Genomic DNA, 12610 nt, shown 5'->3' on the forward strand with positions numbered 1-12610 from the left:
AAGGAGGGATGCAATGGAGAGACATATAGAGAGAAGAGAGGAAATACAAAGGAGGGATATGCTGGAGTGAAGAGGTCAAAGGGGAGAAGGACTAACCCTGGTGTTCTCCTCCATCTGCGTTCCTCTCTTCCAGGCCTCAGAGAAGATGGAGCTGACCACGCTCTGGGAGCGCCCGTGGCTGGAGGCCGTGTCCACTCCACTGTCTGACTGGCCCGAGTGGTTCGACTGGGACTCTAGGGGGACACACACACAGCCATGGAAGAGAGCCGCTAGATGCTGATCTTGGGTCATTGTTGAATTTCCCCACTAATGGTTAAGGTTAGGATTGGGCAAGGGGAAGCTGATCCTAGATCTGTACCTAGGGGGAAACTTCACCCCGGAGCATATAAACACTAGATTGCTGACCTATGCATTAGCTAACAAGGGGCTCTGAAGCCACCGAACTGCCATATTAGTACTCGCTATTTTGCAGATTTGAGTAATGGGAGTGAGTGTGTAAAAAAAAGGTGAATCCATGTGTCTATAGATAGACTCAAAGCCACAACAACTGATTCAAGATCAGAACTAGAATCAATTTACCTACTGCTTGACAGGGGTTGTGGTCAATTCCATCAAAAAGTAGTCTTTGAAAATAATAGGATATCAATTGATTAATAGCATGTCAATCTCTTCTGAATCGACTGAATTCGAAATGACAACCAAGCTGATGCCGGATCTGTGCTTGTCTATCATAGTCCCCCAGCCACTACCATTAGGTCTCAGTGGACCACCGTGAACATGAGCAGCTGATCCCACACCAGTTGGAAGCCCTGGAAGACTGACTCACCGGGCAGACTGGCTGACCCGGAGCTGGAGCCAGAGCGGATGCTGGAGGTGGAGAGGGAGGACCAGTCGTAGGCCGCCTCCGTGCGTTTCATGGCCTCCTGGTAGTTCACATACAGCTGTTTCCCGTACTACACCACCGCCATCGTGGGGGAAAGAGAGAGGTCACAGTTGCTAATTGTTTACATCGAATGGTGTATATTTTTTTCCCCCAGTGTATTTTGGTTGCATGCTTCATGTAAATATAGGATTTAATATTGACCAAATCTTGTAACACACCATCTTTAGTTTTCGGGGAAATTAAAAAAATTAAAATAAAAGCTTTAAGTTTAGGGGACCCCTTTTGGCTTAAGAGCAAAAGTTCTATATAGCCTCTAATAGTCATGTTTGAGAGTGACGAGGAGGTTAAGGTTTACCTTGGCGATGCGAATGCCGTTGAACCATTGGTGGAGGGTCCTGACATCATCACAGCACAGATACTTGATGTACTGGGACTTTTTCTGGATCTGGGGGTGCTGAACACACAGAGACATGCGTGTTACCATGACAACACAACAAATGTAGTTTCACTTCGTTCTTTGGAGGAATGGACAATATGGAATGGCCAATCAGGTCCTTCTGCTGTCCAGAAGTTTGATCCCATGGGCTAAATTGTCCTGATCAGTGGTTTTAAGTTTGTATTTTTTACAAGCTGATCATAGTGAAAAAGGAAACACATCTACATTTCCCGCTGTGTAAACACATTGCAAATAGGTTCAGGATAACTCCCCCGGAAAAAGTTGGGTAGCTGATATTCAGAGTTTAAATAGCCAAATTGATTACTCACAGGAATCAGGACTAATAAAGACAATGCAACAGACAGTTTATTTATTTATTTTTACAAACGGTGGGCCTACCCACATGAATGGGCATTCCTAAAAATTCCATTGTGGGCCACACGGTAGGCTACACCCCAGTAAGCGTGGACCGACACTGACGTATTTTTGGATCTGTCCGGACGTCTTTTTTGGGTGTTTTACAAACGGTAGGCCCACCACATAGATGGGCATCCTAAAATTCAATTTCAGGTGACACTGTGGTCTATACCTCAATAAGCAGGGACCAACACTGACACCTTTTGGATGTGTTTTTTTGGTCCTGTCCAGACGCCTTTTTTTGTGCAGTTTAAAACGGTCTGGATTTCCACGTACGTTGGTTTTTGGTCCAGTCCGGAACAAATCGAACCAATCATAGATGTCTATGTTCAGATTTTGTCCGGTCTAGACCAGCCTTGATTTGGCCCAAACATAGACAGGCTATAAATTCCGTCTGTTCAACTTTCATTCAGAACCGATTTGAACATCCAGAAAATACATATTTACAACGTTCATTCAGCACCTAAATTGAACCCAACTTCAACGTCGGGAACACACATATTTTAGACGTCTTCTCAAAGTAATTTTCCTTTCTAGTTCTATTTGAGTTTTACTGAGTGCGGCAAATATTCTGTCTAGGTGTCTGAGCAGCCATGATCGTTCCGGGAAAAGATATTGATTCCAAAACCATCCTTGATAATTGCCTTTGTGCCTGTTAGTTTGACTACAGCTAAAGACAGATCAACATTAATAATATAGGAGAGTGGCACCTTAAAACTTATTGTTGGTGTTTTTCAGGGGTTGTGTGATTTTAAAAAGAAGTGGCGTGGAGACAGGCTGAAAGTGACTGATGAGTTTGACAAACGATCTTTCCAGTATGCAGATCGTAATGGTCCTATTAAGTGGACAGGGCATTGGTGTTAAGACCTCACAGGATGGCATTACCCAGACCACATCCACTCACACAGCAGATCCATCTTAATGGGCTTGTCCAGGCTCACCGCAACATCTCTACTCTAAAAATGTGCCACCCCTTGTCTAAAAATGAGTCCCTAATCAATTCTCCACAAGAAGCAGAAGTGGAGTGTTCCATTAGGTGAAAGGGAGGAGGGGGGTTTGGCTTACCTTAAGGGCCAGGCAGTAGTCTGTGGGGGCCTTGTACTTGCTGCGGTAGTCCTGGCCGTAGTACACATTAACGTGGTCCAGCTGTAGAAAGCATACCAGGTCCCGGGAGGCCTATATAGAAGGAGAGACAGGATTCATATCTTTAGATATGATTGGTTATATCATTAATTGCAAGGGTACTCAAATACTATTTGATAAGGTCCGGTCACACAATTTCCTAGGTGGCAAAGGTCCGGATGGATATTGTTGTTTATCGGCATAGCAACAAACCCCCACTCGGACCACCTTCCAACATTGGGGAACATCCCCCCCCCCGCGCATCTATTTCTACTGGCACAAGCACCGTTCATGACACAAACGGTTCACACCCCTCTTGTTGGTGGAGAGAATGTTGCTACGTTAAAACGTATTTCCTGCAATTCAAACATTATGTCATGGGGTGCAAAGACAGTTTTGCAGTTTTAAAGCACATTTTCTTGCAATTCTATACATTTTGCCATGTCTAATGTGTATTCATGTGATATTTAGTGACATGAAAATTACAACAATATCTATGGGCTACAAAAACGAAATAAAATTGTTAACCGACATGGGCTAGTTGATCTGGACATTTCTAGCTCTCTAAGGTATATAATGACTAACATGACAAGAGGAAGTGATGATACACTACCCAATTTCCAAATTGCACCTTGTGCATTCCACTATTACAAGCGAGTTTAAAGCCGGACTGAATTCCTTTTTTTATTTTGGGAACAACTGCTCTAAGGTCTGTCAGTGAATGACGAGAGGAAAACTGCCCATGCAATACCACATTTCTAAATACTTCTTGTGCCGTCTACTATTGTAACTCTCAACAGCAGTTAAAGTTAAAAGGCCGACCGATTTTCGCAAAAACTTTAAATAAATAAATTGTCCGAGGCTTTAGACTAGAGAAGTCTGTATGGAGGGAGAAAGAGGAGAGTGAGTAGAGATATACTCAGCAAAAAAAAGAAACATCCCTTTCTCAGGACCTTGTCTTTCAAAGATAATTCGTAAAAATCCAAATAACTTCACAGTTCATCATTGTAAAGGGTTTAAACACTGTTTCTCATGTTTGTTCAATGAACCATAAACAAGTAATGAACATGCACCTGTGGAACGGTCGTTAAGACACTAACAGCTTACTAACAGGCAATTATGGTCACAGTTATGAAAACTTAGGGCACTAAAGAGGCCTTTCTACTGACTCAAAAACACCTAAAGAAAGATGCACAGGGTCCCTGCTGATCTGCGTGAACGTGCCTTAGGCATGCTGCAAGGAGGCATGAGGACTGCAGATGTGGCCAGGGCAAGAAATTGCAATGTCCGTAATATGAGACGCCGAAGACAGCGCTACAGGGAGACAGGACAGACAGCTGACCGTCCTCGCAGTGGCAGACCACGTGTAACAACACCTGCACAGGATCAGTACATCCGAACATCACACCTGCAGGACAGGTACAGGATGGCAATAACCACTGCCCGAAGTACACCAGGAGCGCACAATCCCTCCATCAGTGCTCAGACTGTCCGCAATAGGCTGAGAGAGGCTGGACTGAGGGCTTGTAGGCCTGTGGTAAGGAAGGTCCTCACCAGACATCACCGGCAACAACGTCATCTATGTTGCACAAACCCACCGTCGCTGGACCAGACAGGACTGGCAAAAAGTGCTTTTCTCTGACGAGTCGTGGTTTTGTCTCACCAGGGGTGACGGTCGGATTCGTGTTTATCGTCGAAGGAATGAGCGCTACACCGAGGCCTGTACTCTGGAGCGGGATCGACTTGGAGGTGGAGGGTCTGTCATGGTCTGGGGCGGTGTGTCACAGTATCATCAGACTGAGCTTGTTGTCATTGCAGGCAGTCGCAACGCTGTGCGTTACAGGTAAGACATCCTCCTCCCTCATCCTGACATGACCCTACAGTATGACGATGCCACCAGCCATACTGCTCGTTCTGTGTGTGATTTCCTGCAAGACAGGAATGTCAGTGTTCTGCCATGGCCAGCGAAGAGCCCAGATCTCAACCCCATTGAGCACATCTGGGACCTGTTGGATAGGAGGGTGAGGGCTAGGGCCATTCTCCCCAGAAATGTCCGGAAACTTGCAGGTGCCTTGGTGGAAGAGTGGGGTAACATCTCACAGCAAGAACTGGAAAATCTGGTGCAGTCCATGAGGAGGAGATGCACTGCAGTACTTAATGCAGCTGGTGGCCACACCAGATACAGACAGTTAATTTTGATTTGACCACCCTTTGTTCAGGGACACATTATTCCATTTCTGTTGGTCACATGTCTGTGGAACTTCAGTTTATGTCTCAGTTGTTGAATCTTGTTATGTTCATACAAATATTTACACATGTTAAGTTTGCTGAAAATAAACTCAGTTGACAGTGAGGACGTTTCATTTTTTGCTGAGTTTATATTGACATATAATTGATTATATGATATTGGTTACAGGCAGGCTAAGGCCCATGTCTAGAGGCCAAACTGGTTTGTTAAGGTATTAATGTAAGTAGAGGTTGAAATACGCACTGTTTTGCCAACACACAGTGACAGGCTTTTAGTGTTGTGCGTGTGTCTGTTGCAACAACTCAACGTGCCAAATCTTATCAGATTTCTGGTTCATTCACTGCAGAATTAACACCCCACAAGGTGGCATTGTATATACATAAAAAAAGGAGACAACTGATGGGATAATCAGAGAGGACAAGAAAGAGAATACAGAAACGGTGTGGGAGTGGGACAAAAAATACGATTTGAACCTCTACTAACCCCAACACAATGGGAAAACGCTTTGAAAAATACAAGTCCAAGGTTAACTTCTGAACACAACCCTGGGTTAAAAGCTAAAGCATATACACACACACAACACGGGGCTGCAGTTGAGAAATATTGGTCTCAGGGGGTAACCAATGACCCATGATGCAATAGGAGAGGAGGCACATGCTCGGTCGATCCCGGTGGAGTCATATCCCGAAACAGGAAATACCAGAGAGATGGTGTAGATCTGTTTCTCATTAACTGACAACATGTGAACCGAATACACACGATCAGGGACACACACACACACACACACACAGGGTTAATTTTAAACACTTTTTACATCAGCAGTTGTCACAAAGTGGTTATGATCGACGTAGTCAGTGGGTGGCTAACCTTAGCTTTGCCTTTGGGCACGTAGTAGATCCCTGATGCGCGCAGCAGGAAGTATCGTTTCTTCCACGACTTCTTCCCGTCATCCTTCAGCCATAGGATTCCCTCTATTTCTGGTACCGAAACCGAGCTGCCACAGAAACACTCCTGCACAAACACATCATTATTAGTGTAATCAAAGGGCGGGGGGCGAGAGAGATGTGGGTGGTAGATTGGGAGAGACTGTGTGAGTGAGCATGTATGTCTCACCTCCAGTAGGGCCTCTTTATTCCTATCGGCCATTTCAGAGGTCTCCTTCCTCCCCAACAAGTAGTTCTGTAAATAAGTGGGGAAAATAGAGAGAACGAGGCAAGGAAAGCAAAGGAGAATTAGACACGAGTTGAAAACAGCAGATCACACACACTCCTCCAGGCAAGCTGGCTCACCTAGCCTTCTCATGTCCAATGCATTATTCAGTCGTTTATTGCCAGAGCTGTGACCTACTTCTTAAAAACACACACTCAAGGGCTCTTAGCAGGCATAAGAAATGTGTATACTCCACACTAAAGCTGTGCGAGTAGTGTACACACAACACATTGGGAGGGTTTCCTAGTTCCTACCTGGGGGTTCTTGAAGAGGGCATATTTCTCGATGCGCTCGATGAACATCAGTTTGTTATGGCTGTCTCTGGTCCAATTCAGTAGGTTCTCCACCAAGTTCTCATGGTCCTCAAAGATCCGCTCTGAGGACAGAAAGAGCGAGGGAGTGTGTGTGTGAAACATGATTCAATCCGGACTAAGCATACCCTGGTCACTATAGAAGGAAAATGGCGCTATGTGTGACGCAGCTTAAATAACCACGCTGCCTGCGCCTAAACACGAGTGCTTCGTCTAGCATTATAAAGGCTGGGCGCCCATACCTGCCTCACGCCGTCAGACAGATCAACAGTTACAGAGGCACTCTAGGGCAGTCTTGAAAACACAAACGGATACAATACGAGCTACTACCTAGACTACCTAACACTACAAGCCGACACTGTCCGAGTGTCCACGTTTGTCTCAGTGGCACAGTACTTCCCCAGTATGCCTCACTCCCCCCCCCCCAGTATATCCACCAGTATCATCCTCAATATCGCACTCGCCCCCAGGGTCCTCCAGTATCTTCTCAAGTATCTCCCCAATATCTGACCTCTCCCCCCCAGTATATTCCCAGTATCTGTCTGACAGTTTATCCATACCCATTTGCAGCTCGTTGATGGTCTCCACCAGTGCCCAGTCGGGGCTGTAGCCACAGTGGGACTTGTCCAGCAGGCTGTCCAGCACCTGTCTGACAGTCTGTCTCTCATCCACCATCACGGTCTTGGAGCTCTCGTCCGACATGTGCACCCGGATCACCAGCTGAGGAGGACGACGAAGAGGGATGAGGAGAAAGAGGCGGCGGAAGAGGTGCAGAACATTCAGGCTCTTTGTATGGAACGGTTCTCACACTAGCCTGAGTGCCAGGCTCTTTGTATGGAACAGTTCTCACACTAGCCTGAGTGCCAGGCTCTTTGTATGGAACAGTTCTCACACTAGCCCGAGTGCCAGGCTCTTTGTAAGGAACAGTTCTCACACTAGCCTGAGTGCCAGGCTATTTGTATGGAACAGTTCTCACACTAGCCTGAGTGCCAGGCTATTTGTATGGAACAGTTCTCACACTAGCCTGAGTGCCAGGCTCTTTGTATGGAACAGTTCTCACACTAGCCTGAGTGCCAGGCTCTTTGTATGGAACAGTTCTCACACTAGCCTGAGTGCCAGGCTCTTTGTATGGAACAGTTCTCACACTAGCCCGAGTGCCAGGCTCTTTGTAAGGAACAGTTCTCACACTAGCCTGAGTGCCAGGCTATTTGTATGGAACAGTTCTCACACTAGCCTGAGTGCCAGGCTATTTGTATGGAACAGTTCTCACACTAGCCTGAGTGCCAGGCTCTTTGTATGGAACAGTTCTCACACTAGCCTGAGTGCCAGGCTCTTTGTATGGAACAGTTCTCACACTAGCCTGAGTGCCAGGCTCTTTGTATGGAACAGTTCTCACACTAGCCTGAGTGCCAGGCTGTTTGTGCCACCGTGCCAAACCTCTGGTCATAACGAATGTTTTGGCTTGAGAATGACGGCAATGGAGTTAGCAAGAACTTAACCTCGTCCACCAGCTGGCTCCCTCTCGGTTGAACTGTCGAGTTTTACAGCGCCTCAGAACAGGACTTGACCGAAAGTCTATGGCAGGAGCGGACTAAACAACCGCTGGTTTTGAATTGGCTGATCTATTAGTCCATCACCATCTAGCATAACCCCTAACTCCCCCCTACATTGTAGACTTCAAAGGACGTGAGTTTGGAAAGTCTGAAAGTACATACCTTAGAAATAGTTCACACATAACAACGTTATACGCCCTAACAAATGGGTCTTCCCCCAAATAATATGGTCAATGTGATAAAACGTTTATTTTGATTGGCAATTTGCAATTTTTCATCGAATACAAGTCCCATCTAATACAAGTCCCATCTAATACAAGTCCCATCTAATACAAGTCCCATCAAATACAAGTCCCATCAAATACAAGTCCCATCAAATACAAGTCCCATCTAATACAAGTCCCATCAAATACAAGTCCCATCAAATACAAGTCCCATCTAATACAAGTCCCATCAAATACAAGTCCCATCAAATACAAGTCCCATCAAATACAAGTCCCATCTAATACAAGTCCCATCTAATACATCTAATACAAGTCCCATCTAATACAAGTCCCATCAAATACAAGTCCCATCAAATACAAGTCCCATCTAATACAAGTCCCATCTAATACAAGTCCCATCTAATACAAGTCCCATCTAATACAAGTCCCATCTAATACAAGTCCCATCTAATACATCTAATACAAGTCCCATCTAATACAGCTGAAGCAGCCTCGCTCCCTCTCCTGCCTCAATTTTTAAAATCACACCCCTTTCAAGTCACACTTTGTTGCACAGTGTTACCAGGCTCTATGCACCAGATACTTGAGCCTGGGGACGAGGTCAGCAAGAGCATAAACAGATCTTGGACCAGGCTACTTCATAACATAATTGTTGATATGAAATCAATAAGAGGGATGTTTCCATGCCCCCAGGACCACTATTGAGGATGTAATTTGAACCAGTGATATCAAATCAAATTTATTTATATAGCCCTTCGTACATCAGCTGATATCTCAAAGTGCTGTACAGAAACCCAGCCTAAAACCCCAAACAGCAAGCAATGCAGGTGTAGAAGCATGTAGAAGATATGCCACAGCGTGGAGTATGGTGTCACGACATGATGGTTAAAATGCAGGCTGCACCTGAAATGGCACCCTATTCCCTATATAGTGCACTACTTTTGACCAGAGCCTTCATACAGAGAATAGGGTGCCATTTTGGATACAGACACAGTGTATTTACCAAGTGGATCTAAAAAGGTCATGGCTCCAAAGACTGAAACAGTCTTCAAATGAACTTAGTCCTGTCTCCATGCTGCCATCTAGAAAACATTTCTAAAGTATACAATGTTCAACCAATTCAGGCCTCTGTTCTGCTGCAGTCCTAGTCTCCAGCGCTGGTTTGGTCCATTGACTGCACCCCATAGGCTTAACCTTATCTGAGACTACTGCGACAAAATCCCCCTTGTGACACAACCGGGCTCCCATAGCCCCAGCAGTGAGAGTCTAGGCGGCAGCTAGGGTCAGTTTGTTATATCTGGAGTACTTCTCCTGTCCTATTCGGTGTCCTGTGTGAATCTAAGTGTGCGTTCTCTAATTCTCTCCTTCTCTCTTTCTCTCTCTCGGAGGACCTGAGCCCTAGGACCATGCCCCAGGACTACCTGACATGATGACTCCTTGCTGTCCCCAGTCCACCTGGCTGTGCTGCTGCTCCAGTTTCAACTGTTCTGCCTTATTATTATTCGACCATGCTGATCATTTATGAACATTTGAACATCTTGGCCATGTTCTGTTATAATCTCCACCCGGCACAGCCAGAAGAGGACTGGCCACCCCACATAGCCTGGTTCCTCTCTAGGTTTCTTCCTAGGTTTTGGCCTTTCTAGGGAGTTTTTCCTAACCACCGTGCTTCTTCACCTGCATTGCTTGCTGTTTGGGGTTTTAGGCTGGGTTTCTGTACAGCACTTTGAGATATCAGCTGATGTACGAAGGGCTATATAAATAAATTTGATTTGATTTTGATTTGAGGTAGCCTAGCAGTTAGAGAGGTGGGTTAGTAATCAAAAAGGTTGCTGGTTCAAATATCAGAGCCAACAAGGTGAAAAATCTGTCAATGTGCCTTTGAGCAAGGCACTTAACCCTAATTTGTTCCAGGGGCGCCGTACTTCTAATGGCTGACCCTGTAAAATAACATTTCACTGCACCTAATCTGGTGTATGTGACAATAAAAATGTTTTTGTTGTTGTGTGTACGTGCTTATGAGCGTGTGTGACATGGTAGGGAGTAAAAAACAGCAAGCACCCACGGAAGTGCCCAGTAATCCCCTTCCACAGGGACTACAGCATCCAATCACTAAGTTAGTAGAGCCGATCAAATAGATCGCTAAACCAAACTGTAGCCAGGAAGCGACTGTGCCCTAGACATGGGCATCCATTAAGTTTGACCTACATCCACAGTCATGGGTTTAGTCCCAAATGGCACCCTGTTCCCTATATAGTGCACTACTTTTGGTCAAAAGTCATGCACTATATAGGGAATAGGGTTCCATTAGGGATGCTTCCATAGACCCCCCCACCCTAAAAAAATCCTCCCATTCTAAATCATAGGAGTCCAAAATCTGCCCTCCTAAAAACAAATCTAAAATCCAAGCCTCTAGCAAAGTGGAGGTGTAATCGGTTTCAATACAACGTTCAATCTTTGCTGCATTTTATATTGCAATACGGTAATGTAGAGCAAATTCAACAACACACACAGTTTCAAAGCAAGATTCACAAAATGTCACATATTTTTCTGTGTTCTATACATTTAACATACTATATCTACCGTGGTGAAAACACCAACATATTTGAAAAGGGCACAATTGTTGCATGCTAATATCTTGTGCATTTTGTTGGGCTCAAACAGCTGGCTCAATCAGTCAGTGTGGGCTGAAATGGTGGGTCTGCTCTCTCCATAATGTACTGGGAGAAAAAAAAAACCCACTGTGTTCAATGGAGCTGTTTCATTCAGAGCAGTTGCACTTCATTCAAGCTCACTCACACTGGTGAACTGGTCCGATGGGCTGAAATGGTGCCTGGTGTGGCTCACAGAACCAATTCACTGACTGGAACACAATGCAAAGGACCCCAGTTGTTCACGAAAACAAGACTTGTTTAAATCAACCCAAAGAATAAGCAGTCTTACGGATGCCAGTGCAAAATGTCTGATTGTCTCTCATTCTCCGTCTCTTTCAGAGGCACACACTGCAGTGACCTATTTTCACAGCGCTTCACTGCAGCTCTCTGAATGAAGTCAGTTCACGCAGTGAATCTGAAGCAGATATGGAGGAGAGGATCTTAGGGAACTATGTATCCCAATGGGAATGTAAAGCACATACTGTGGAAAAACAGGTGTAGAAAAACAGTGTATACTGTGGGTTAGGTCAGAACTTAGGGTTGCAAAATTCTGGTCACTTTCAATAAATTCCCTGCTTTTACAGAAGTCCTGGTTGGAGGTCTTCGGATTTCCTGCTTATTTCCTCCTGATTCCAGAAATCCTCCAACCGGTATTTTGGGAAAAACCAGATAATTTATTGAAAGTTCCAGTAATTTTGCAACCCTAGTCAGAACCTTACCTTTTTGACTTGCGCCTCCTTGATCTTCTCCAGGGCCACTCGGATCTTCTCGGCCTTCACTTTGGCACCCTGCTCCTCCTACAGACACACAGCAACAGTTAACACACACACACAGGCAATGGTCAAACACATACATGCACAAAAACCAACAGGAGCCTTCAATACTGAGCCAACCTCCTCCTCTATCACCTTCTCCTACTCGTTCCATACCTCTCCTCATCATAGGGCAGACAGTTCAGTTGATGCCCTCTGAACTCCATTTGACAGAGTGAGACCAACACCTCACATATCACTTTCTACCTCTCAGTCAGCCAGAGATGCGTAATCGTATACATACTGTGCATTCCATCAATGGCACTGGAATCGTTTACCTGGCCCCTCCAGCAAGACGCCATCACCTCCATCTCTGGTAGCCACCACAACACAGAAGGCGTGTGTCCTCACACACAGATCAGCCCAACACTTCCGACTCCAACCCAACGGTAGATTGCCCTAAATCACCAGTGCTCCATTGGTAAAAGATGAGGGGGAAAAAAGCGCTCAAAGATGGCCGCTCTTTCATCTCTTTCTCCCCATTATCGTCCTCTCGCTCTTTCTCTCTACTAGAGCAGCAGCCGAGGTGTGGATTTCCCTTTGGTCTCGCTACACGGTGGATGGGAGACAATAGTGGAGGATTCCCCAAACGGCAAGAATCTGCAGATGATATGAAGTTGGGTCCTAAAAGTATGCGTTTCCTCCACAACAAAACAAAAAACCAAAGACACTTACTTAGTATATAGAGAAAGCCTAGATACTACAAAAACAAATTGATTTTCCCGATGTTGGAATGTCACC

General features: G+C 45.3%; 1 protein-coding gene across 5 annotated transcripts in view; it reads right to left on the reverse strand.

Moving 5' to 3' along the window:
- LOC110496785 (ras-associated and pleckstrin homology domains-containing protein 1) overlaps positions 1 to 12610 on the reverse strand; it is a 74838-nt gene that overhangs the window by 2409 nt on the left and 59819 nt on the right. For all 5 annotated transcript variants that reach the window (XM_036952459.1, XM_036952460.1, XM_036952458.1 and 2 more), the window contains 9 exons: positions 11777 to 11854; positions 7187 to 7346; positions 6570 to 6691; positions 6220 to 6285; positions 5974 to 6117; positions 2802 to 2912; positions 1239 to 1337; positions 827 to 953; positions 97 to 233 (listed from right to left, as the gene is read on the reverse strand). In XM_036952459.1, coding sequence (XP_036808354.1) covers positions 97 to 233; positions 827 to 953; positions 1239 to 1337; positions 2802 to 2912; positions 5974 to 6117; positions 6220 to 6285; positions 6570 to 6691; positions 7187 to 7346; positions 11777 to 11854 — 1044 coding nt within the window. The remainder of the gene's footprint in view (positions 1 to 96; positions 234 to 826; positions 954 to 1238; positions 1338 to 2801; positions 2913 to 5973; positions 6118 to 6219; positions 6286 to 6569; positions 6692 to 7186; positions 7347 to 11776; positions 11855 to 12610) is intronic.

The sequence above is a fragment of the Oncorhynchus mykiss genome, chromosome 18 (assembly GCF_013265735.2).
Source record: "Oncorhynchus mykiss isolate Arlee chromosome 18, USDA_OmykA_1.1, whole genome shotgun sequence".
NCBI lineage: Eukaryota > Metazoa > Chordata > Actinopteri > Salmoniformes > Salmonidae > Oncorhynchus > Oncorhynchus mykiss.